The sequence below is a fragment of the Telopea speciosissima genome, chromosome 7, assembly GCF_018873765.1.
Source record: "Telopea speciosissima isolate NSW1024214 ecotype Mountain lineage chromosome 7, Tspe_v1, whole genome shotgun sequence".
NCBI classification, from domain to species: domain Eukaryota; kingdom Viridiplantae; phylum Streptophyta; class Magnoliopsida; order Proteales; family Proteaceae; genus Telopea; species Telopea speciosissima.
In genome coordinates this window covers 60,544,106-60,570,873 of record NC_057922.1, presented here as the reverse complement: position 1 = coordinate 60,570,873, position 26,768 = coordinate 60,544,106, and the positions used below count along the sequence as shown (strand labels likewise).

The 26,768-nt window shown below is 41.6% G+C and overlaps 1 protein-coding gene and 1 pseudogene across 2 annotated transcripts in view; one reads left to right on the top strand and one right to left on the bottom strand.

Moving 5' to 3' along the window:
• Nucleotides 1-340: 340 nt before the first annotated feature.
• LOC122669558 lies at nt 341-1,453 on the bottom strand (annotated as a pseudogene).
• An 805-nt stretch (nt 1,454-2,258) lies between these two features.
• LOC122666565 (serine/threonine protein phosphatase 2A 55 kDa regulatory subunit B beta isoform-like) overlaps nt 2,259-26,768 on the top strand; it is a 46,548-nt gene continuing 22,038 nt past the window's right edge. For both annotated transcript variants that reach the window (XM_043862578.1, XM_043862577.1), the window contains exons 1-4: nt 2,259-2,762; nt 5,622-5,725; nt 5,862-5,957; nt 6,070-6,189. In XM_043862578.1, coding sequence (XP_043718513.1) covers nt 2,645-2,762; nt 5,622-5,725; nt 5,862-5,957; nt 6,070-6,189 — 438 coding nt within the window. In that variant the 5' untranslated portion in view covers nt 2,259-2,644. The remainder of the gene's footprint in view (nt 2,763-5,621; nt 5,726-5,861; nt 5,958-6,069; nt 6,190-26,768) is intronic.

The following is a 26,768-nucleotide window of genomic DNA, read 5'->3' as shown; positions in this document are numbered from 1 at the left end:
GTCACGAATTTTTTAGTACCAAAATACCCTTTGTCCAAAGTGAAATAAACTTCAAAGATTCCTCGTCTTCACTTCGTCTTCTTCACTTCACCTGTGTTGCAGCAAACCGGAGGAAGAAGAACTTTGTCGGCGGCACTACAACACCCATCCCTTCTTCTCAGCCGACTCTCTCGCTTAATTATCTCCATCGTCTCAGGTCACATTGCAAAGCAGCACATGGATCACACTTTCATGACCAAATCTACCACTGAATACAAAGCAACTCCTTCCCTTCAACCTTTGAAGCGCCATTGGAAATAAAATAGTTTAGATCCCATCAATTTAAATACACCCAATTCCCGATTCCAATCTATTCATAATTACTACAATCTCAGATCATCACTTATTCGACCTCACTTTGATGTTCAGGTTTTGGAATGATTTGAAATGGGTTAACAGTCTACGAGAGAAGAATTAGGGGGTTGAGATCTTTGAAGTTAAGATTCAGCCACCATTGTTACTGTTATGGCAGCCATTACCGACGACAACTCTTCTACCATGCTTGAGCTGAGAGAGCTCCTTCTGGGTCTTTATGAAGAAACGCGTTCTTTGAAGCTCTAACTCCCTAGTCAACTCCATCCTCTGCCTCTCCATCTCCATCACCTGTTCCAGTTTCGACCTGTCCACCTTCTCATACACCTCACCAAACTTGAGAATCGCTTGACTCAACTCCTTCACCGGCGAATCCGACTCCCCTCCTATTTTTTTGGTTCAAACCACCGATGGATCTCTCTCGAACTGCCACCTCTTTCCGTTCACATTAGTCATCCGCGGTGGAAAACTATCGGAGGAATCGCCCGAGTTACTCGAATCTTGCTGTTGCTGCTTCACCTGAAACTGCCTTGACGATTTGACGCCCCTAACGGCGGGGCATGGCAATTGTGTTTATGGTCCTCATCATTGTCTTCGTTCTTCCTGGACCTGGGCCGATGAGCTCGTCAATGCGATCAAAGAATACCCACTTAGATTGTACTCCAGAAGCGATCTTGGCCTTCTCGATCTTGTATTTTTTCTTCAACGTATCGATTCGGTTCTTGCACTGGATATATGTCTTGGCGGGTTTGGTGTAGTCTTCGCGGCTTGTGACAACATCGGTGACCTCTTTCTAGTGTTTCTACTTCAAGTTTCCTCGGGCTGAGCTCGATGTAGCATTCACCCCTGGCGTCGATTAGCGTAGATGTGGCGCCTTTGCTCCAACAGTCCTTGCGGCCGCCTCCAGTGCCAGGAGATCTGGGGTTGTATTAGGGTTAGAGATTGGTGGGTAGAAGGCGCCACCAACGCTACCGTTACTGGCTGGGACGACGACGACGGTGGCGGCGATGACTGCCGATTGTTTTGATTGTTAGACAAAGATTGCGATTTCGGGTGGGATTCGTTATCCTCTTCGTCTTCCATCGGCGGGAGAGGACTCGATTTTTCCAGTGAAGAGGAGGAATCTTTGAAGTTTATTTCACTTTGGACGAAGGGTATTATGGTCCTAAAAAATTCATGACAATGGTACAGTATCATTACTAACCCCCTCCGTTACGGGTTTGTAACGGTGGGGGTCAGTTAGTGATTAGTATGCAACAGTGGAGGGTAACAGTTGTTTGAAAGTTTGGGAGGATAATAGTAAATAATAAAATTTTTGGGATGGTAATATAAAAAACTCTATTCATATAAAACAAGGAGTGCAAACCATGTGAGTTCATACACATAATGCAAGATTCTTACTACGGCTCTTCCAGAATGCCACGTGTAATTGTTAGATGGATGTACAGAGAAACTGTCCCACGATTCTCTCTTACAACGAACAACCCGTTTGGCTGGTAATAATCTCGGCAGGCTAGGTGAAAAGCATCTGAAGTTCTTACAAATGCTGTCTTTTGCTGCCACGTGTTTGATTCCCAGTTGTCATTGGCTTGTAAGGGAGTGTAGAAAACGTGTCTCAACACTGCTGCTTATCCTCTTGTTTGACAGATGTCAACACATCATTGCTCATGGCCAGGAAGAAAAACAGAGAAGAGTGACACTGTAGTGCTTCGCAATGGATAGTCTCCTGATCAAAGCCATCCAGTTGCAAGAAACTACATCAGAGCCGTCTGATTGAAATACTAAATTCACAGACTTACAGTCTCACCATTTCGTCGTTTACAGTAATCTTTTAAAGTATTTAAATATTAAAAAAAATTAGAGAAAATGAGAGAGTAACATTATAGAGGGCTTAGCTAGTCAGAGAAGACTGTTTCGGCTCCGAAAGCTCGAAGAGACGCATTCCCTGCTCTGTTATTTTCCTCCAATCTCATTTTTCTCCCTATCACCACGAAAAAGGAAAGGGAAAGGGGAAAAAAAAGGAAAAAAAAGAAAAAAAGAAGGCAGCAGAGAAGAGGAGAGGAAAGACAGAGAAAGAGAAAGAGAAAGAGAGTCTCGTTCGCTGTTCAAACCCTCCTATTGGTTTTATCTGTGTTTTCGATGGAATAACCGAAAACCTGCATTTTTTATGGTGTGTTGTGAGGATTCGAACCTATGATCTTCCTATAAGGCTGAGAAGAAGCCAATCGTTGATGCCGTGAATCATTTTTTTTTGGGAATTCATTGGTCGATTTGGCCGGAAATTCGCTCGGAAATGAACGGCGGTGAAGGCTCGGAAGTCTCAGGTTCTGCGGGGCCGCCGCCACCGCTGCTCGAGTGGAAATTCTCTCAGGTTTTTGGCGAAAGGACTGCGGGGGAAGAAGTTCAGGAAGGTATGACCTTTTGTTGGATCCATGGGATTGTTGAGTCTTTCAAGATATCGATTAGATTCAATTCGGATTAGGGTTTGGTTGGCGAAGTATCGTTCTGTTTTGGGTTCATTGATTGCTGGATCGCAATTTATATGCTTTGTTGATAATTTTTATGGGGTTTCTGGAGAAAAATAAATGATTTTGCTTCTGATTGGAGGGGGAATGCTGCACATCTGCCTCTTTTTGCTGCTGCAGACGTGAAAGAATTGATCTACAATTTACGTCACATGCATGGTGATTGACAGAGAGAACTGGTTAATTTGTTTATATAATAGGAAAGACAATCGTGTACAAAATTGAACTGGATAGAGCTGATGTAGTCTAATTTTAGTTTGTTAGTGAAGCGAGGTTCTATTTTCAGTATTAGAGAACATGCTTTAGGTTTAAGCTGGTTGAAGGATTGATCCGACCCATGCACACACTATCAAGTGTAGCATTGGTTGAGCTGTTCTTTCAATAGCAAAATCAGCAATTTGCAAATGAGTTTAATAGAGCTTAGTTAATATAAATGTAGTATTTTTATTTTTTATTGGTAGAAGAACTAGAGGGCGGGCTTTGGTGCAACGGAAAGGTTGCTCCATTGTGACCAAGAGGTCACGGGGTTGAGTCCGGACTCTCTGTGAAAGCAGGGGTAAGGCTGTGTACATTATGACCCTCCCTAGACCTTGCAGTGGCAGGAGCCTTGTGCACTGGGTTCGCCCTTTATTGGTAGAAGAACTAGACCTTTTTCTTAGTCAACACACATTGTCCTCTATAACATTTTTTTTCATTTTTCCATGGTTGGTCAATTAATGGTTAGTTCATTATCATAAGGACTTGCATTTGAAGTTATTATTTTGCATCGGTGTCAGTGCATGTGTAGATCATAGTTAGGTACGCCAGGTTCCAATGATATGTACCACAGTTTTGGTGGACTTATTTTTCTTGCATCCTCATAGGTTAGTTTTCAATTGTTGCGATAGACTGGCTTGGTTCGTGAGGACATCAGACCAACCAACAACATGAGGACTCTGTGTAGCTGACATGTCATAAAGTGCATGAATTCTTGCTACTATGTATATTGTTCATCAATGCCATTCTTTATGTAGATTAATGTGGGGTGGAAGATCATTGGCTGGGATATGTTGGAATTTTACTTGGGATTTGGCCTCACAATGCTGTTAGGGTAGAAAAACAAGGTTAGGTTTTAATATTCATCAGAAAAAATTAAAACTGAACTCTGGGAAGATAATGCTGATTAAGGTCTGTCTAATTCCTATTAGCTTGAAATAGGTGGATTTATAGTATTATGGTGAAGTATGTAACTTATTGACAGTGTAAAGCTAAAGCCTCTTTCATATTTTCTGATTGTCCCATTCGCAGGATATTAGATGGTTGCTATTGGCAGTTGTCATGGATTTTGTGCCCAAGTTTTCTATTGTTAATGGGGCAGTATTTTGTGATGATAAAATGATTCATCGTGGTTAAGGTTGGGTTCATGAGCCTGGATTTTGAATTAGGCGTGGAAATGTAGTTAAAGTAAATTTAGATGTTAGGATCTTAGAGGAGGTTAATGACCAAAAGTCCATTTATTGGTGTGACTTTAGAACTTTGCTTCATGTGGTATATGTTTATTTGGAAAGAAGGATTTGTCCTTAAGGTGCTGGTGATTTGACTCCTTTTTCCTAATAAGTCAATGGCATTACACCATTGGGATACTTGGAATAAACTTGACTACTTGAGTGAGTAAACTTCTGTATCTGTACCAGGGAATAGAATAATTCTCCATCTGTAAAAATAAAAGCTGTCTGTTGGGCCTGTTGGCATTGACTGTATTATAGCCATTAGAGCGTCGCAGTGAACTACCCCTAGAATGGTGGCTTTAACCTTTGTGGTATGCCTTTCACTGTTGATCTGTCAATTTTTTTAATTATCTTATTCTGAAAAAAATGATTGATCCACTTTCATGATATTCTCTGAGAGTCTGAGTAGGGGGAAGTATTTTATGCAGACATGTGGTCTGCTGATTTTTGGTCTTTGTAAAAGGACTAAGAATATAATCTTTGGACTTGTTTATACCACTCAATGCTTTTATTGAATGTTACATCCATGATGTTTCACATTGTCAACTGATGATCTTAACATGTAGCTAATGCACTATCCACAGTGATTCCTCCAGAGACAATACCCTTAATACTTTTTAGAATTTAACTTCCATGAATCCTACCGAAATAGCTTTCTAATGAGGAACAAAAAGGAGATAGAGGGAGTGAAAGACGATGAAAGAAATCCACCAAAATAGGATTCTTTTGACCTTGGGGACATTGATCCAGAGGGCTAAAGCATGCCTATGTGTTTTTACTTTTATGGATTATAAATGTCTGACCAAGCTGTTGAAAAGTAGGCAAAGACTATGCTAATTGCATTGCTGAAGGAAGAAATGTGCAATCTTATTCAATCCTTTGGTTTATTTTTTTTTTAATACTCCTAAGAAAGTGGATGTGGTTACACAGTTTTCTTACTGCAAAGGAGTTTTGTATTCATCATGTGGCTTGTGCACAGGCCTATTGTATGTTTTGTTAATGTTCCTTGGTATAATTATATAAACATACAAATTCACATGTGCATGGGACTTTTGACCTGGCCAATGCTTCTTTGAGTAAATTTCTTTGGTCTGATTGAGTCTATTAAAAGAAATGTGATTCTTTGAATTGTAGGAGCACCCTTTACTGCACTTCAATTATTCTGTGTGTGTATTTTAACTCTTCTTTCTCGGGAGTTTATGATGTTGTTCCCATTTTAGTACTTAGTTCACTAACCAGTCCAATACTTTTCTTGCAGTTGATATCATTTCAGCAATTGAGTTTGATAAAACAGGGGACCACCTTGCCACTGGTGATCGAGGGGGACGGGTGGTTTTATTTGAAAGAACTGATACAAAAGATGTACGTTCAATTATCACCTTGATTATTCTTCTGTTATAATTATTTTCCATCTTGGTGCCTTTTTTTTTTTTTTTTTTATATTAAATATGTGATGTTTCTTGATATTTTCTCACATTTCAATGATTATGATTTTTAGCATGGACATCGAAGGGATCTGGAGCGAATGGATTGCCCAATTAGTAGGCATCCTGAGTTCCGCTATAAAACAGAGTTTCAGAGCCATGAACCTGAGGTATTTCTTTCCACTTTTTTTGCTGACTGAATTCAAATATATTCCATATATTTTCCTTCTGGGCTTTGAAGTTTATCTTACTCTGCTTTTTTTTTGTTTATTCTAAAATCAGTTTGACTATCTGAAAAGTTTGGAAATAGAGGAGAAAATTAACAAGATCAGATGGTGCCAAACAGCTAATGGTGCCTTGTTTCTTCTGTCCACTAATGACAAAACAATCAAGTTTTGGAAGGTAAGAATGATGAACTGCTTTCATAGTTTCTGTTTTATGATTATCAATGTAAGCTGCTTTGCATTTGTGTATTTGTTGTGGGTTTCTTTTGATAGTCCAGCAATCCTGTTCTAAATATGGAGTTGCTTTTTCAAGTATTTTTATTGTCATATGCACTTAATTCTTCCTGAAACAGAAGATTGCATCCCCCTATTCTTATATGCGTATAGACTAATTCATCTTCTCTTAAGAAACATGAGTTGCTTAATTATTAATTGATGAATTGAGTCGAAAAAATCTTGTATGCATTGGTGATTGCTTGTATTTTAAAGAGCAATATCATGATGCATGCTAGGATGTACTGAAAGTATGTTTTGGATAGCACAATGTATGATTGCTTGTAGTTTGTGGGCTGCCATGTCTAGGCTTTGTGGTTCTTTTGTGGCAGGCTGCTAAATAAACTGTCTTAAAGTAACTTAAAATATGTCCTTTTTTTTGTGGTGGGGGGGGGGTGCAGCTTAAATACTTGAAGTGATGCACATTATAAATGTGGTTATATGGGTCTTGTTTGGTTCCTTCTCTTTGTTTCAAGCATGAAGAGGGATGCCTTTGCACTGGTTGAACCGGGTAGTCAGAGTTTTATCGTCTTATTTCTGTGGATGAACAATGAAGCAATATAAGAAGAGAAGGCTGCGGAAGAGGATTTCCTAATGTCAAAAGGACTTCTTCTTCCACCACATACGGATGATTAGTGACTATCTTCTGCTGGTTCTTCAATACAGACTTTGACATTTGCCAGTTTCTACTGTTCTGCCTCTCAAAACGGCAACTGATTAGGACAATCCTTTGGTTTGTTCTTCAATTCATCCAGATCATTTGTCAGTTTCAGAGTTCTTCTCTTGCCGCTTGTTCAGCATATGGATTTTTGACGGTCATTGTTGATCATTAATGGGTGCAAGGTTCTTTAAAGATTTCTATTACTTCAACTAGCGAGTTTATTTCTACTATTTTGAGGCAATGGATAGTCAATAGGGCCTAAGCTTACTGTTGTAATATGGGATATAAGGGTAGAATTGTCCTAGGTGTTTTATGTTATGTTGCCCTAGGGCATTTCTGTCCTTGTACTCTCAAAGCATTTATTATAAATAGACATGTGATCGTGTCTCATTGACACGTCACAATTCCCAAAGCTATCATGGTATCAGAGCTAAGAGAATCGACCTAGGGTCTTCCACCGCCACCATCTCTCTTTCCCTCTTCTCTCTTTTCTTTTTTCCCTAGCGCTGCTACCACCTACTGCCGCTTCTCGTCACAACCACCACCCGCCAGCGCGTTCTCTCCCTTGCAGCTTTCTCTCTCTCTCGGTTTCCCTTTTAGCATCATCGAGAGGTCGGGAGTCGCATCTCCCTTTGTCCGCCACTCCTCAGTGGTGTATGTTTCATCACCGAGGGCTTTTTTCCCCATCCTTTTTTGGTTCCAGCCTCTCTATATGAACTAAGTAGGTTGTGATATTCTTTATAACCGTTTTTTTAGATCTGTTGATGATCTAAATTTTTTCCCTGTGATCTGTAGTTGAGTTTTTTTCCGCACCTTGTTTTGATGGGAGACTTGAATTCTTCTGCTACATCTACTTTGGAAAACCCCATCTGTGGTTCTCACGATGGCTTTCCCACTTTCCTTGCTTGTGCTGTTCGACTAGATGGCAACAACTACTTGATGTGGTCCAGATCTTGCTATCTCAACATCGATTCTCGCGGCTTTGTGGGTTATCTCACTGGTACAAAAGAGAAGCTCCTCACTGCAGGTCCTGAATAGGATAAATGGAGTTCTTCCAACTCCCTTGTGATGTCTTATCTGCTCTCTAGAATGACACCACAACTGGCTCGTGGTTATCTGTTGCTTGACACTGCTGCAAAAATTTGGCTGCAGGTCCTGAATAGGATAAATGGAGTTCTTCCAACTCCCTTGTGATGTCTTATCTGCTCTTTAGAATGACACCACAACTGGCTCGTGGTTATCTGTTGCTTGACACTGCTGCAAAAATTTGGAAGGCAGCTCAAGAAACTTACTCAGGTTGTGAATGATGCCTAGGTCTATGAATTGTGAAAGAAACTTCATGAGACCACGCAGAAAGATCTCAGCCTGTCCCATTACTATTCTGAGTCGCGGAGTCTATGGCAAGAGTTAGATTTTTATGATACTTTTCAAGCCTCTACACCTGAAGATGTGATCAAGTTCAAGAAAAGGGAGGATAAATTCAAGGCGTATGATTTTCTTACTGGGCTGAATGTAGAGTACGATCAACTCCGTGCCTAGGTTCTTAGCAGGGAGCCCTTTCCCACCTTGGAGTAGGCATATTCCCTAACTCAACTGGAGGATAGTTGACGCAATGCCATGATGCCTCCGTCTTCCCAAGAGAGATCGGCTATTGTCTCTGATTCTCCTGTTGCACCTAAAGGTAACTCTCCTCGCCCCAATGATGGTCCTAAAGAAGAACCTATTAAATGTGATTACTGTGGAAAGGAGAGGCATACCAAGGATTTTTGTTGGAAGCTTCATGGGTGCCCTACCACTCCTGGTGCTAAGGGCCGTGGTCTTGGGAGACCAGCTGCTCACATTACTGAAACCGTGGTTCCTGAACCACCTACTGTTACTGCTCCCACTCTTATTGGGCCCCCCGCCAGTGCTCCTGAAGAATTGACTAAGTTGTTGCGCCATTTAGTTACAAAGCTGGATTCCACTGCCAATTCTACTTCTGCTTCTACGTCTGCTTTGGCTTCTTCTGACATACCAGGTATTTCTTTTGCTGGTTTATGTCATTTTACCATTTCCGATTGTTGGATCCTTGATTTTGGTGCCTCCGACCATATGATTGGTAAGGCCAATCTTTTCCCTACATATTCTCCATATTCTCCATATTCTGGTAAGGATAAAGTTCATATTGCTGATGGTTCTCTTTCTTCCATCTCTGGGAAGGGAACCATCACATGTTCTCCTTCCATGTCTTTACATTCTGTTTTACATGTTCCCAATTTTGCTACAAATCTTCTCTCCTTCAATCGTTTAACATCTGATCTTAATTGCAAAGTAACCTTTTTTCCCTCCCATTGTTTGTTTCAGGATCTGTAACGGGAGAAACGATTGGATCTGGAAAAGTTGATGGAGGACTTTATTTTCTGGATGTTGCTTCCTCTTCTCTTTGACATGCTCATCCTACCGTTGCTGAGTCATCTGATTCTCCTCAGTTGTTGCTTTGGCATCGCCGTTTAGGCCACTCACCTATGGGGACCTTAGTTAAAACCTGTCCAAATTTATTTTCTGGTTGTAAACTGAAGAATATTTTTTATGATGCTTGTGTTTTAGCCAAGCAAAGTCGTTTTACATATTCTCCTTTAAATTCTAGAAGTACTTCACCTTTTATGTTAATTCATTATGATGTGTGGGGCCCTGCCCGTTGTTCTTCTCTTTCTGGGTATAAATGGTTTGTTTCTTTTATTGATTGCCATACTCGTTGCACTTGGATTTATTTGATGCATCATAAAAATGAGGTTTTTTCTTGTTTTAAAAATTTTCTTTCTTTTGTTCAAACTCAATATGATGCTCACATAAAAACTCTCCGTAGTGATAATGGGAGAGAATATTTGGATGGAGCATTCCAGGCATATCTTGCATCCCATGGTATTTTACATCAAACCAGTTGTGTAGACACTCCGACTCAGACTGGGGTGGTTGAACCTAAAAATCGCCACCTCTTGGAAGTTGCCTGTGTCCTTCTCTTTGAAATGAATGTCCTTTCTTATTTTTGGGGAGAAGCTGTTATGACTGCTGCATATTTGATTAACCGCATGCCTACCCGGGTCCTTAACTTTAACTCACCCATTCAAGTTCTTCAAGGCTCCACCACCTTCATCTTTGCACCTAAAGTTTTTGGTTGTGTGTGTTATGTTCGAAACCACCACCATCCCAGTAAACTATAACCCCGGGGCTTCAAATGTATTTTTGTGGGATATTCTCTTACCGAAAAGGGCTACCGATGCTACCATCCCCCTTCTCATAAGATGTTTGTGACCATGGATGTTATTTTAAATGAAGCTTTCCCTTTTTATGATGTGGCATCTCGTCAAGGGTTGAGCTGGTTAGTGCCGATATGCCTGTTCCATCTCTTCCGATTCCTTTGGTTCAGGGGGAGTCTTCCATTCCACAGGAAACTCAACCTACTATTATTCCACCATCTGTTATTCAAACCTACACCGACCAACATTCTCGTCATGGGTTGCAACCTGACACTACTTCAGCTGCTCTAGATCCAATGGCTACTCCTGTGCTAGATCCATCATCTCTAGGTAATATTTCTGATCCATCTCTGCTTCCATTTATTTCAGATCCTTCTTTGGACTTACCCATTGCACTTTGCAAAGGGGTTAGATCTTGTACACAACATCCTATTTCTCAGGTGGTGTTGTATGAGTCTCTTTCCCCTATTTATCGTGCATTTGTGATTTCCTTGTCCTCTGTTTCTATTCCTAAGAACTGGCAGGAGGCTCTTTAAGATCCTAAATGGAAGGCAGCTATGGTAGAGGAAATGCATGTCCTTGCAAAAAATGGCACTTGGGATTAATTATCGCTTCCTCCCCAGAAAAAAACAGTCAGTGGCAAGTGGGTGTTTACTGTCAAACAGAACTCTGATGGCACAGTGGAGCGATACAAAGCTAGATTGGTTGCTAGGGGTTTACCCGAACATTTGGCCTGGACTATAAAGAAACCTTTGCACAGTTGCCAAGATGAACACCATCCGAGTAATTTTGTCTTGCACTACTAATCTTGGGTGGGAACTGCAACAGTTGGATGTGAAGAATGCATTTCTTCACGGGGAATTAGAAGAAGAAGTTTAACAAGATGTTCCTCCTGGATTTGCTACTAGGGAAACTCATGGGAAGGTATGCAAGATCAAACATGCTCTATATGGCTTAAAGCAGTCTCTGAGAGCTTGGTTTGGTAGATTCCACAAAGCTATGGTAAAGTTTGGATATACCCAGAGCAATGCTGATCAGACCGTCTTCATCAAGAAGCCAGGGACCAAGATTGCCATTCTCATTGTGTATGTGGATGATATAGTTGTCACAGGCAACGATTTGGAAGAAATTGAGAGCTTGAAACGACTCCTTGGGAAGGAATTCAAAATAAAAGATTTGGGGCCCCTGCGATATTTTTTGGGCATTGAGGTTGCCCATTCTACCAATGGGATATTTCTCTCAGCGGAAATACACCCTGGATCTACTATCAGAGACTAGAATGCTAGGGTGTAAGCCAGTCGAGACCCCTCTTGAAGCTATGTTCGTCTCTCCAGTCAGACAGGTGACCCAGTTGACAAAGGGAGATATTAGAGACTAGTTTGGAAGCTGATCTACCTTTCTCATACTGGCCGGATATTGCCTTTGCTGTTAGTATGGTCAGCCAATACATGCATGACCCTTATTCCACTCATTGGGATGCTGTCCTACGTATCCTTAGGTATTTGAAGGCTGCACCAGGCAACGGAATTTTATTTTCTCCTAATGATCATTTGAAGGTGGAAGCATATACAGACTTTGATTGGGCTAGTTCTCCTGATGACCGCCGGTCCACTTATGGTTACTGTACCCTTGTTGGAGATAATTTGGTGACCTGGCGAAGTAAGAAGCAGACTGTTGTTGCCTGTTCTAGTGCTGAGGCAGAATTTCATGCCATGTCCCATGGCATGTGTGAGTTGATGTGGTTACAAGGACTCCTAACTGATCTGGAAATTCCTACTTCACTGCCCATGATGTTGTATTGTGACAACAAGTCTGCCATTAGTATTGCCCATAACCCAGTCCAGCATGACCGCACCAAGGATGTGGAGATAGATCGTCACTTCATCAAGGAGAAGCTCGAGGAAGGACTGATCTATATTCCTTTTGTCAAGTCTGGCGACTAGTTGGCTGATATATTTACTAAAGGGCTGAGTAGTAAAATCTTTTGTCCACTTGTATGCAATTTGGGCATGTTTGATATCCATGCTCCAACTTGAGGGGGAGTGTTGTAATATGGGATATAAGGGGAGAATTGTCCTAGGTGTTTTATGTTATGTTGCCCTAGGGGCATTTCTGTCCTTCTACTCTCAAAGCATTTATTATAAATAGACATGTGATTGTGTTTCATTGACACAAGTCACACTTCCCAAAACTATCACTTACCTTAAGTTTTCGAAGTCCATCTCTGATTGTTTGCCTCCTGTTGTTAGTTGAACCCTAGGAAGCTTTTGTGGTTATGTTAAACTAAGCATTTTCTAGCTGCACTCTTAGATTCCTCCAAGTAAGACGAGTATCTCTGACCTGTATGGGCATATGCACGTTTTCAAGTATCAGAACTTCATAGGGCAACTTTGCTGAATTCCAAGTTATAATGCCCATCCCCCACAATAGCAACTGCCCAGGTCTGCTACAGGCTGTTCTCCCTCAAACTTGGCCAGGATCTGTTAGCATCAGCTGACTCAACTAGGGATCCTTGCCCCCAAGTTTTAAATCCTTGGGAATCTGTGTGGTTTGTATAAGTCCAAGGTTCAAGATCTCGTCTCGTCTCGCCATTTCGGGCAGGTTGAGATTTCCGAAATATTCGAAATTTACTGAAATTTCGTCGAAATATGGTATTTTTCTGCCATATTTTGGTAGTCCATCTCGGTGGGGGGTTTTGGCCTTATTAAGGCCTGAAACTTCATGTACACTCTTATTTAAGCTAAATAAACACATTTAAACCTTCATATTGCAAAAGCGTGAACTCAAAGTGGTGTTTTGGGTTTGCACCCTTGATTGATAGTATACGGTCGGACCCTGATGTATAAATAGTTAAATACACATTGTATAAGTACTAAAAGGCATAATAACAAATTTAAACAAAGTAATGAAACAAAAATAAAGTCAAATGTAGCCTTTAGTTTAAACTATAAACTCATAAAGTCATAAGTGCATAAGTTCATAAGTCATAACTCATAACTCCATAAAAGAAACTCCACAAAAGTCATTAGTTCAATACTCAATAGTCAATACATAAAGTCACAAGTCACAACTCACAACTCACAAGACTCACAAGACTCACAACTGTCATAAAACAAATCCTAGTAATAATTGCTATGCCTTCCTGGATCGACCCCTTTCATGCTCCGCTGGAGTCGACGTCCATTGATCTCTGTCTGAAGGACATACGTGGTCCACGGTATAGTTTCGGAGAAGAAACGAGTGTAGTCATCCACAATTGCCATGTAAATCACGAAATATCCCGAAATATCACGAAATTTGTTCCTTTTTCATTTCGTATGGCCATTTCATCTCGGTGGTGTCGAGATTTCCGAATATGCCGATATATCGGCGATATTTTGCGAAATCTTGAATCATGTGTATAACAGTGATATTGGTTTGTTAATTTGGTTCTGGTTTTGTCCCAAGATTGGGCTTCATTCTTTTTGATTGTCACATGGTTATGTTTTCTGTTATGTAAGATTGACTTTCTGGTGAGAAGATCGCTGAGGCTCTTCTTTACATCTTTGCATGGATCTTGTTCTTTTGGGGGAGGGGGTTGGGGAGGGCTGAAAAAAACCCCCTCAGAAAAAAAGAAGGGAAACAAAGTTGTTTTTTTTAGTCATCTATCATTATGCTGCCTACTTAATGCAATCCGGGGTTCGAAAACTCTGGTTTGGATCACTTCTTTATATCTTTGCATGGATCTTGTTCCTTTAGGGGAGGGGGTTGGGGAGGGCCAAAATAGCCCCCCTCCCCCCCTCACAAAAAAAAAAAAAGAGAAGGGAAACAAGGTTGTTTTTTTTAGTCATCTATCATTATGCTGCCTACCTAATGCAATCCGGGGTTTGAAAACTCTGGTTTGGATCACTTATGGGCCCACACACAATCAACAAGTAACCATATTAAAGGGGAATGACAATTTTGTAAATAACCAGATTTTAAAGGTTTGTTAAGGTAGATAAAGAGGGAAGTGATAAGATGGGAATTTTCAATTAAAGATTGAGGAGGGATAAAACAGAATTAGGAATAAGGAGGGGTATTTTGGGAAAAGAGAAGACATGGTGACAATTGCCACCAGGTCCTCTTCTTCTTCCCCATGATATCAGCCAGCATCCAGTGGTAGACCAGGTTGCTTTCAGATGGTAAAACTTATCGATGAGGGTCCTCATCAAGCTGAAATTAGAGGAGGCTGGAATCTTGAAGACCTATGGTTTCAGCAAGCAACCAAAGGATCCTGCGGCATTAAACTCAAGGAAAATGTGTTGAAACAAGGATGGGCGGACAGGTTCAAGCCAACGTAGTTGCGGGTTTTGTTTCTTATGATAAGGCTGATCTTTTAAGTAGAACCCTAAGGGTAGGGTCGCCTAGGGAAGGGAAACATATACCTCAAATTCCAGGTCCAATAGTTTAGGATTTAAAGTGTTCTAACGAGATCTTCCCAAACCAGTATTCCTGTTAACAGCAAGAAAAGGGGTAGAACAGCAGTGGAGAGAGAGAGAAATCAATTTTTTTATTCCATATTCAAATCTACTCAATCTGTAGAATTACATGCATGTGAATAAGATAAAAACTCCTAACTCCTTTCGAAAACAATGATAGAACTCAGCTGGGAAACTAACACTTAAACAAGGAATCCAATTTCTTACGTTACCAATCCTATTTGAAACTCCCATATAAAAAAAAAATAATAATAAAATTACAAAGAATCCCGGGTAAAGATTTGGTTCAGTGATGAACCAGACCATTTCCTGTTCTCTCTCCTTCTACGATCTGCATCACTACCACTCAGTGACTTCTTGTGCATTTCCTCTTTATGTGCTTTAGTCTTATCTAACATCCTTTGTTTTATAATGGTCGTCTGATATCAAGGGGATGGATAGCAATACAATTTTGATCATGGGATTTTTCCTTAGTCTTAAGACCTCATTTTATGGTCACTCTAGCTCTCTTTATTGCCGCTAAAGAATTAGACGAAAAATGGATTCTCCTTAACCTGATTATACTGGCATGGTTCATTTTTTTTTAGTTGTAGCATGTACATCATATCATATGGTGTTTGGAGTAATGTAGTCCTAGATTGGTAGGAGACCAACTAGGAGCCAGTAAAACAGGATCTGATATGAATAGGTAGTCTGAATAGGTCAAAATAGGGTTTTAGGTCAAAATTAGGGTTAGGGTTAGGGTTTGAGTTGTTGGTTATGCTAGGCAGGTGTAGAGGAGTCTATCAGTGAAGGTCCTGAGATGTTTTGATGGGCAGAAGTCTGTAAACTTGAATAGGCAGCCAATTGGGGATAGGGTTTCAGGTTTTGGAAAAGAGGAAAAGAGGAAAAGATGGATTTCTAGGGTTTGGCTAGACAGAAGTTAACCAAACTTGAATGGATTTCTTAGGAGGGTATAAGGTATAATTGGTCAGTTTTGTAGACTATTCTGAAGGTTGGTTTGGACTGGGCAGAAATTAGGGTTTTGGTTTTTAATTTAAGATGGGGGTGGGGGAATCATGGTTGCAGTAGTTGGAATGGGCAGCAAGGGAGATCGAGTTCTCCTTGTGGGCAGGGGGTGTTGTGGTTGAAGTTTGATGAATTTTTTATGGTTGGTTATGTCTAGAAAGAATTATGGTTGTTGGGAAATTGAAAATAAAAAGGGGGAAAGTTAGGGTTGGGGATGTAGAGGATTAGAAGAAGTATGGGGATGGGGATACTGCCAAATTTACTTGCAGTAGCAGAGAGTTATCGGCAGCAGCTTGTAATGACAGTAGCTTGAATAAAAGTTGGATCTTGGACAGAAACTTGAAAGTAGAACTTGAGAGGAACCACTCGGGCTTCACACAGCAGAGAGTCGATTGGATCAAACACCAATGAACCACCCGGGCTTCACACCGCAAGGTGTCGATTGGATCGCACACCAATCCCACCAGCTTTGATCACACACAAAGCAGATCTTCAATCGAAGAAAGGTTGCAGCAGCTTGCAAGAGCAGATTTCATAAAACAGTGAGGTAAAGAGGAGCCCCACAGTTGTTCTTTATTTATATTGGCCAAAGGCCTATGCAGCCTAGGAATAGGAAATCCCAGGCTGAGTCTAAATACAAAACACTCCCTCTCTAAAATTCGTGTAGAGGTGTGGACCCTAAAATATAACTTATTAAGTGTCTTCCGGTATTAGCAAGGGCAATTACCATGTTATTAACCGATTGAAACTTTAATACAACCTTTTAAAAAGATTCTATCCTAAAATAATATTCTAACATCACTTAAATTGGACCAGTGGTGCAACTGGTTCAATTTAAAACACCAAAACTTGAAATAGGGCTAATCACGTATGCAACTTAATTACCCATATTTTAGGCCCATAAATGTGGCCTACACATAGAAAATCCATGGGATCAAAGGCCCAACATGTATAAAACCGAACCCTAGACTTATTCCTAAGCAAATAAGCCCAATTCGGTGATGAATCTACATCATGGAGACAAAGAAGTTGCCATGGTTCAAGAACTTGGCGACTCGGTTTTTTCATTTACTGAGTCGAGATGGGAGGCGAAATACAAAAGTACACGAACTTGGTCGAGATCTCGAACCGAGATTTGGACCAAACCATTGTATAAAAGGGGCAGATCTCGACCGAGACAGTCGAGATCTCGCCAGCAACTCGACTATCTCGGTGAACTCGACAAGGAAAGGGGCTGGTGAGCAGATTTTTGAGCTTTTGCCACCTTGTTTCGACGAAAAACTTGCTGGAGACGTTAATTAGCATCCAATTTGCAAGATTTGTTACAAATCATCTCAAATTTGAAGAAATTTTGAAGGTAAACCAGTTTAATGATGATGGTGATGGTGATGATGATGATGGTGGTGGTAGGATGGCGAGTGGTGGTTATTATGATGATTATCATGAGGGGATGCGCGAGCAGTACCAGTACAAGCTGGGGGACGAAGGCGAAGCCTGTGCGTTACACAGGTGAGTCATTTACTCATGCTACACAGGATCAGGACCATGCTGCCCCCACTACATACCAGAGACGCCCGTGTCGCAAACAGTCACAAGCTCAAGATGAGGACATTGAGTATGAAGGCCATGGTTGAAAGTTTCGAAAGCATGAGTATAGATACTATTAGTGAGCGTCAGTTGTGGCATGCATCTCAGTCTCAATATGACTGGTTATGGCTAGCAGATCACCGGTTCCAAATATAGTGGGTATGGGCAGCCGCTGTTAGTACATTACGGCCATGACTTCGACACTCGGAGTACTGGGTCAGGGGTTGTTGACGACCTATTGACAGTCCCAACCCAGCCATACATGTCTGATGGCAGTAGCAGTGGATCGATCCCATTATTCCCATCACAACCGCCTCTTATATACCCTGGGATAGGGTACCTTCGGATAGCTGATGACAACACTTATATAACTTATATGGTAGATTACACGCATTTCTTCAGCAGCACTATTAATGTAGTCCTAGGTGGGTAGGAGATCTATTAGGAGCTAGATAACATGATCAATAAAAGGGGCTGCTGGTTCGAATGGACAACACTAGGTTTTAGGTTAATTCTAGGGTTTAGGATGAGAATTTGGGAATGGGTCTTATATGGCTTTTATATGCAGGTCTGGGGTGCTTTTATGGCATATAAATAATAGGATTGGAGAAGGCTTTAATATTCTGCAATTCTGGATAGAATTGAGTTGCAGGTTTTGGGTTTTGGGTTTTAATGGAGTGGAGGAATGGAGGGGATAGAGTGGGATTTATGAGTTGGGTTTAGGATCGAGTGTAGGGAGAAGTGTGGGGTTGTATGCTGGAAGTTTGGTTTGAAACTGATGGACAGATCTGAAGTTATGAGGGAGTCCTAGTTAAGGTAGGAGTTGTAGGTTTAATGGAGGTTAGGGTTTGATGGATGGAGGGGAAGGATATATGCGGGAAACTAAAATTACTTACTGGTTTGATCTCCTTCAAAGGCAGTAGCAGCAGCTTGAAGAAGCTCGATTGAAGAAGAAGAAGAACCTCCTGGTACTGGACAGATGCAAGGATTCCTGAGAGTCCACTCACCCTAGCACCTTGAGATCCACAAGGCAACACTCACACAAAGGGAGCAATGGCAACAGCAGCAAAACAATATTTTTTATTAATCAAATTGGTGTTCAATACTTGGCCCCCTTACAACCTTATATAAAAGACTCAAAATTAGACTCTTACACTAAAAAGGAAAGGCCTAACCCAATCCTTAACCTATTAGGCAACTTAAACTAACTAGGAAACTAAAATATTAAAAGAAATAGACTCAAAACATGGCTGGACTTATAGAGTCCTAATCCAGCCCAACTTACATCACATGACCACTTAAGTTGTCACATGACCACTTAACCAAGTCACATGATCACTTAAATTGAACCAATTGGATGCAACCAATTTGAACCGGTTCAATTAAAAAAAACATAAAAATAATCTGAGTATTGGGCTAATCCCGTATGCAACCTATTTACCCCTAGTTTAGGCTCATTAAAGTGGCCTAATACATAGAAAACCCTTGGGAACAAAGGCCCAACATGTATATAACCCAACCCTAGGCCTATTTCTAAAGAAATAAGCCAATTTCTATGATGAACCTGCATCAACTATGACATGGGAATCCTATGTGCAATAGTCTGAGCCTTACTGGCTTCAAAAACATGGCTTGGAAAGATACAAATATATCATATATGTTAAGATTGATGTAAAATATCCAACTTTATATTTTGAATGCTTATTTAAGTTGTTTTAAATTAATTGAATGCTTTGATTGCTTTCTATTACTAAATTATGTGTAGAGTAGGGTATTTTAGTACGTCGTCACCTACCAACCTAGGGTTCGAAGTCAAACTCCTATTTGGACTTTGTTTTTGCAAAATCTGATAGTGCCATTGTGTTTAAATGGCCTAAAATAGACTGAGTACCAAGTTTCATACCCAAACTAGGTCTCAACCCATTGAAACCAGCCTTCGAGTTAAAAAAAAAATATGCACCAACTTGCCGAGATCTCGGCCCAACTCTGTGTTTTGGCTGGGCGAAACCAGTACTGAAACTGAGTTGTAAGTCAACATGGGTACAAGAGCATAGATGATATAGGGCATTTTTGGCCCAAAACTGGAAACTGTGGGCAAGCAAGGAGAGCCCCAACCCAGCCCCCTGTGTGGCCAGCCGAGCACCAACCAGCCTCCTTGCGTGGTCTCTATGCTAGCTAGGTTCACTCCCCTGCGTGGTGGACTGAAGTGGGCCCCACATGGCCCTTGAAATTCTCTAGAATAATAAATTAAATAGAGTCTTTCCTTTTTTCTTGTTTTGGCTTTTCGTATTCCTAGGTGTAATAATGTAACTTTTTAAATTCCTAGACTAGGAGTTTAAGAGTTAAAGCTGGAGATAAGTGGACTTGAACCGCTGACATCCGCCACAGGGTAAACCACCGCCTCTCAGGCCTCCCCGACTGATTCTACCATAGAGGCGAACGATAGACAATAACTCCCCCCTGAACACAGCTTACAACTTTCATCGTACTGTGCTCTCCAAAGAGCAACTCTTCCCAAAATCTCAGAAGGTGCTGAGTTGTAATCCCATTCTAAGGATTCTTGTGGTTCCAAAGAATCCAGCTACAGGAGAACCAGGAACGGAGAGCTTTCCCCCCCTTTTCCGCCCTACTCTTTGGTCTTAAGAATGCTGGTTTTAAGAATGAGTGATTGTCCTTCTCCGACCCTTACTGCCCAACCTGAGAGCGGACAGCTAATGCGTTCCACTTATTGAACAGGGTTCTATGGTCGGTCCGTGACCCCCAAGTCTTTAATACTTTTTTGGTACTAGTTTTCAGGTGAGTTATTAGTCTAGGGAGTCCAATAGTTGTGTGTTAAGAATTAATTTTCTTGGAGTTAGTTTCTAGGTAAGTAATTAATTTAAAATAGTGTGCTAGTCATTAATGTTTCTTGTTAAAGTCCAAGAGTCATTTTCTTCGTTAAATACCATGTAACCCAATGATGTAAGGCATGAATTTGAGATATCATTTTGTTAGAAATTGAAGTGATTCCTTCGGAATTTTTCAAGAATAGTTGTGTGAGCAACCCCCTTGTACATGGAGTCTTTCTTCCCTCTTCCCTCTCTCACGTTTTTCTCTCCTACCCTCTCTTTCTCCCATATCTTCTTCCTCTTATCGTCTTTAACTTTCAACCTACCTTCTTCTTCTTCTCTTGAACCTACACCATCATCCATTAAACCTGCAACTTCATCTGACCTTTCATCTTCTTCATCACCTATGGTTACCTTTCCCCCCGGCTTGAATTCTATTTTTTTACCCTCTTATTTCGGATCTGATCCATTACTTTTCAGATCTAATATTTTGTCTGCGTCAAATTATGGTATATTCTCCCTTTCTGAAAAAAAAAACTCGGCTCAGTCGAGTTGGGTTGTGCTCCCAAAATTCCTTTGTAATTTGAACGCCAATGTGGTGGTACATAGCTTGAAGCGGCTGATTGGGGTGCAACTCCATTGAAAGGTAGAGTAGGCTGATCTGTCTTCGGAGGAGAAGATGGTTGTCGACGAGGCATGCCTTTCAACTTATGTGGCATCATCAAATAAGTACGTCCTCCTTGGTTAACTTGGATGGTGTTCCGTGCACCATTGTAAAGAATTTGTGCTTCTTGTTGCCACAGTCGCCCTAGAAGAATATCACAATTTGTCAAGGAAGTGACTAGGCATGACAAATCATAATGTAAAGCGCCAAATTGTAGATGCACTTCAACAACAGCATGGGCTTCTTCTTGAGCCGTCGGCCCAAATCCACACACATGAAGCTTCTTCTAAAGCATCTTTTGTTGAAGGTTGAGTGCTTGAACCAGATCAATAGAGATGAAGTTTGCTTCTGCCGTTGTCAATAATGGTATGGATAGCTTCTGCCTCATCACTATGCAGAAGAAAAGCTGTGTCTAAAGAGGTGGGCCTTTTCAACTAGCCTGTTGGAGAAGGAAGTGAGGCTAGCCGAATGGGATTCGATCTCTTCGTCTTCATCAATAGGAATACCTTCGCAAATCTCAACATCATCATCTATCTGTTGTTGAACAGTGTTGGTAGATGGTTCTTTTTAGGACATTTGGAACTGAAGTGTCCCTTGTCACCACAGTAGTGACAAATATTGTTTTTCACCCACATGTTATTGTTGGGATCTCCAGGCTTCGTTGGTTCAGTCTTACGAGGATCAATCTTCCTCTCTTCAGATCTAGGCATAAATCTGTAAGAGGGAGGAGTCTTGTATATGCTATTCAGGTAGCTGTACTTCTCTTCGGCTGTCTTGGCATAGGAGGCAGCTAAATCAACAGATCTAAATTCTTGGTTAGCCAACTCAAGACGAATTTCAGTATTAAGACCACTGATGTACCTCAGGATCCTTTGCTGGTTGGTCTCCATAATATGACACCTTGAAGAGATTTTGTGGAACTCCATGGTGTATGTAGCCACGTCTAGAGTACCTTGCTGGTGGTTAAGCATTTTGTGGAACATCTCCTTCTCGAAATTAGGAAGAGACAATTTATTGTTCAATACATGTTTCATAGCCTCCCAATTCGTAACAGAACCAAGCCTTCTGACGAGTCTGGAATGTAGGACATCGTGCCACCAAGAACAAGCATATCCGACGAACTTGGTGATGATAAGCTCGCATTTCTTCTCATCCGGAAAGGTCTTGTAAGCAAAGATCCTCTCGGTCTTAGACATCCAATCAAGGAAATTCTCTGGTCCTTTCTCACCATCGAACTCAGGAATATCAACCTCGATGCCATAATCTCCATCGGAGAACTGACGTGAGACTTCATGTGGATTCACATGACTAGAAGCTGAACCTGACTCAGGCTGCTTGCCTGATCTCCTCATGAAATTGAAGATTTCAGCCAATTGCTTCTTGTTTTCCTCCATGAAATGATCGAATTTTGCATCAGCTTTCTCTTGTTTTCAGAAAGCTCCTTGTACAACACATGCAACTCAGGATTGGTAATAGTACGTTGATTTGCCATGGCTAAGATCAAAGAAAGAAGAAGGAAATTCTTCTCTGATACCAATTTGACGCAGACGGAATATTAGATTTCAAAAGTAATGGATCAGATCTGAAATAAGAGGGTAAAAAAATAGAATTAAAGAGGGGGGAAAAGGTAACCATTTAAAGAGAGATATGGGGGTAGAGGGAGAATGGAGCTAGAAAGAGTAGAAGATGAGGGAAGAGGCGGAAGAAGGTCTAAGGGGGAGAGAGTCTGTCTAAAGAGAAGAGAAGAGCTTCTCTTATATTGAGGTCGGATTCCAAATTTTGTTTTAAAATCCGAATAGTAGATGCTGACGTAAGCAGTGACGTAGGGCGGCGTCACTGTTCATGGGTCCAAGGTGACGTAAGCAATGACGTAGGGCGGCTGTCACTGTTCATGGGACCATGATGACGTAAGCAATGGGGTCCACCAAGTCAATCGGATCCATTGTTGAGTTCATCCGAATCCATTTGAAAATCGGAGCAGACTGGAGAGAGGTTTTCGGCAGCCGCTTGTTCAGCCATTTAATGGGTGGCCATTTCTTCCAGAGCTTCTTCGACTTCGGCAAGGAGAGAAGCCGGGACATCTAACAGAGTGAGTGTCTGTAGATTCGAGACTAACTCAAAGGATGCGGCGACAATTTCATCAGGAATGTCGTAATCCATGAGAAATTGGGTGACAAAGATTCGTCGGCCGTCGGAGACAAGTTAACGGTATCTGGAGCATCCGTTGGGGAGGAGAAGTGTCAATGCTTCTTTGTGTAGAGCAATGAGGGACTGTTTGTAGAGCTGATCAGCATGGATGAAGTGGTTGGCTATGGTAGCTGCTTCGTCTTCATCGGTGATGAGAGCCAGTTCCTGTACTGTGTAACAGGCTGCTGGTTGGAGATGCCAAATCTGATATAGCTGGAAGAAGCGTTCTCTATGTCGCCATCCCAAAGTACTGGTAATGGTGAATTCAAGTCCACCTGAGAATCTCCAATTGGCAGTAGCATGAACGACCATTGTTCTGATCATCATGGGCAATTTGTCGAGGACAGAAGTGTAGTCACTAGAGAAGACTAGTTGGCCAACGAGTCCCCATTCAACAGCAGCAATACTCCAGGGTTCGTGTCCGGGGAAAAGATCAGACGGTGCTGTTGATGATGTGTTCTCATAATATTTTTTGGGTATTCCAGCATAAAGCTTTTTTAGCGCTGGTATTGTTCTTCATTACAATGACGTTGTATCATTGGGAAGATTTCTTTAGGAAGGACTTCTTGAGCCTTTAGGTACAAACATATTTTTCTGATTTTAAAGAAGAGGGGATCTTTAAGATGATCTTCAATACATTCAGAAATCTGAAGAAAGCTTTGTACTTTTTCAGGGGAAGAGACATCGTCCCAATCAAGTTGTTTAATTGAGTTGAGTACAATGATTTGTAACTTTAATTGTTTCTGGTAAAAGAAACCAAGGGTTTTAGAGAAAGTAGTAGTCCGGAAGGGTTTCTTCTGTCCGGCTAACTGTGTCTTCCACAAAGTGTTAATGTGATGATACCATTTGGTAGGTACTGTCACGCCCCTATTCCAGACAAGGAATATAATATCATATAAAGGGTGACTAGGACGACGCGTGTCATCCTACTAAACCGCCCGGATCACTGACACAGTGTCCCAACGCACAGTCATATCCAATATTAACACAATATAACATTAGAATGCAGAAAAGAGGAATATTACATTCCAAGGATCAGTAGTATTGCGGAAGCGTATAAATCGAATAGTTACAAGATGTTCAAAACTAGATGATAAATACAGTAATTAGTTACATTTCCAATGACCATCTAATAACTATCAAAAATGGTATTACAGTAAGTATTTCACCATAGGCCTTAGCCTCAAAAGTAATCAAAAAGGGATCGAGTCCCGAATATCCTCACGGCCCGTAGGCACAATCATCGCAAGGACACCCGTCGCCATGTTCCTCAAACACGGCCTCCGGTTCCTCCTCACCGATCTCATCGTATCCCGAGGGCTGAACTCCAAGTCCCGCGAGATATCCGTCACCTGCACCATAATCTAAAAAGTGTGCGCACGAGGGGGTTAACTCCACTGAGCCAGTGAGGGGATGGGAATGCACAAACACGCAATTCACATAGTCCAATGATGCATGCACATGTTAAGTCCATTTTTCCACCTAACAAACAAACTAAGTCAATGGCATATGCTACTGTGACAACTCGGGAGACACTGTGGGTCACTTAACTTATCGCCACAATGAAACCTCAATTGTCACGTGGGACCTACGCCGATCGAAGCCTCCAAGACCACTCAAATGCGGACCCGATAACCAATACTACCACGATCGGCCTCTCCCACCTCCACAGAATCCGGTGTGATCGATTACCCAACACCTAAACCCCTGTTGGTAAGGGTCGTAGCATAAGGGTGTGAAATCCTAGCCACAATATACTACATGCAAGTCCTATCGTCCCGAGAGGTAATCCGGGCGCATCAACTTTTCATCTGGTTTAGTGCCCGGTTACCAGCACGGCACGGCGCATACAGTTCAACATGACATTCAACATAATTTCTTCATAAATGTTTATAGAGTTCGGACGGACAGTACCCACGCACCGAGACCCATCAAGATACAACATTACCAATCAACATTATAACAAATAGATATAAAATTATGCAATATGCGCAAACATGCTTATTAATTATAATGAGTACATAATATATAGTGCAATAATAATAACAAGCCCAAACAACCAAACCCACTCACAACGTATACGCCAAGCATCACGATTATCAGTTGTCGCCTCGATCAAGCAATAAGCCACAAAAGTGAATATATTAACCTATACAAAGAGTGGAATAAGGTTACACGAGCGAAAGGAACGGATCCCCAAAGGTCTCCCATAAACACTTAAGTATAAGGTTTCGAGAGCGAAGTGGTTGCAGGAGTGGTTTCATGCCCAAATTCGCAACCACATGTAAATCCTAGGAAACCGGGGGTTCGGGACAGTTTTAGTCAAGGTCGGATGCAGATGTGGTTTCAGAAAACTGAATCCGAGTGTAAATCCGACCTTCACAGAATCCTTCTCGGGAAGGTAATTTCAGGGTGGTTTCTTGTAGGTCTGAAACCACATGTAAACCCTCACACCCTCAGGTCCAAAATCCGAAGGATTCCCCTCTAAGGACCCCATTTCAAGTGGTTTTAAAGCACAAGGACTTCTAGAAAACTCCATCCTAAGCTCATTAGGGTCCAACCTTAAATCTCCCAAATGGCAATGAGAACCCTCACATTAGAGCTCATAATGGAGTGAACTAACTCCACCATAGCTTGGCTTTAAAGCTCCATCTACTCCCTAGGTTCCAAGAGAGATCTAGGTCAATCTCTCCCATTACCCAACCCCTTTTAAAATCCAAAATAGAAGAAGGAAGAAGATTCAATAGCTTACCTTCCCCCAAGATGAGAGCTCCACGATTTATGGCCCAAGAGATGGGGTCTCCACCTTCCTCCAAGCCTCTCTCTCCTTCCTCTTTCTCTTCCTCTCCTCTTTCTCTCCTCTTTCTCTCCTCCACGATTTAGGGTAGAAGAGGGTGATGAAGGAGAAGTGATGTTCTCTCTCTCCCTCATGGACTCATTTATAATAAATGGGTATATGGGTACCTCTAGTCAAATGGGTCATGAGGCCTAATGGGTCAACCCATTAGTCCTATGTGGGTAAGTGGATGGAATAACCCATCATTGGGTCAATAGGTTAAATGGGCCTGCCCACAACCTCAATTAGGGAAAAGCCCATTCTTAGATGGGTTCATAAGAGATGGGTATAAGTCCCCAATGTACTTCCTAAAGGTACGCGGGACCCGAACTTAAATTATTCCCTTCTCTCATGAAATAGCTCGAGCGGTTCAAGCCCGGACCCGCACTTCGAGGGTTACCAAGGGAAGAATAATTAATAAGTCTTGAGGCTAGAACTTACCTTTCCCCTGTCTGGTTTATTACCCATGACCCGAACAACGCCACGGCAATGCTAAGCTCATCACCGAACGAAATATCCAATCGAGGTGACGGTCCAGGATGCTCTCTCCTGAACTCCTCGCTTCCGGCTGGTACTTGGAGGGTAATCGACGAAGTCGCCACAACGAACTTTCCCCATCGGCGGTTGAGGAATCTTTCCTCCACAGGCAAACACGTCTTGTGGTCAACGATTTTGTAGCTAGGTTTGACCATCATGGAGAACAGGTCACCAGCATACATGGCAGCGGTATCTACACGTCACGAGAAGAAATGATATTTAATTATATCCCGGGGTACGGGTATAACAGGTACACCATCATGTTTATAGAAATTAGTAGTGTTTGTCACTGACTGAGAGAAAGAAGATGGAGCAATAGCCGCTGGTAGTTGTTGTACCACCTGGGAATAGCTGGCTGGGGTCATGTTCCATAAATAATAAGGATCCTGACTGTCCTGTTGTTGACTATTTCTGGGGTAGAAATAGGGACTAAAAGGTTGATAGGAAGAAGGGGTGAATTCTGCTGTGGTGGCAGGAATT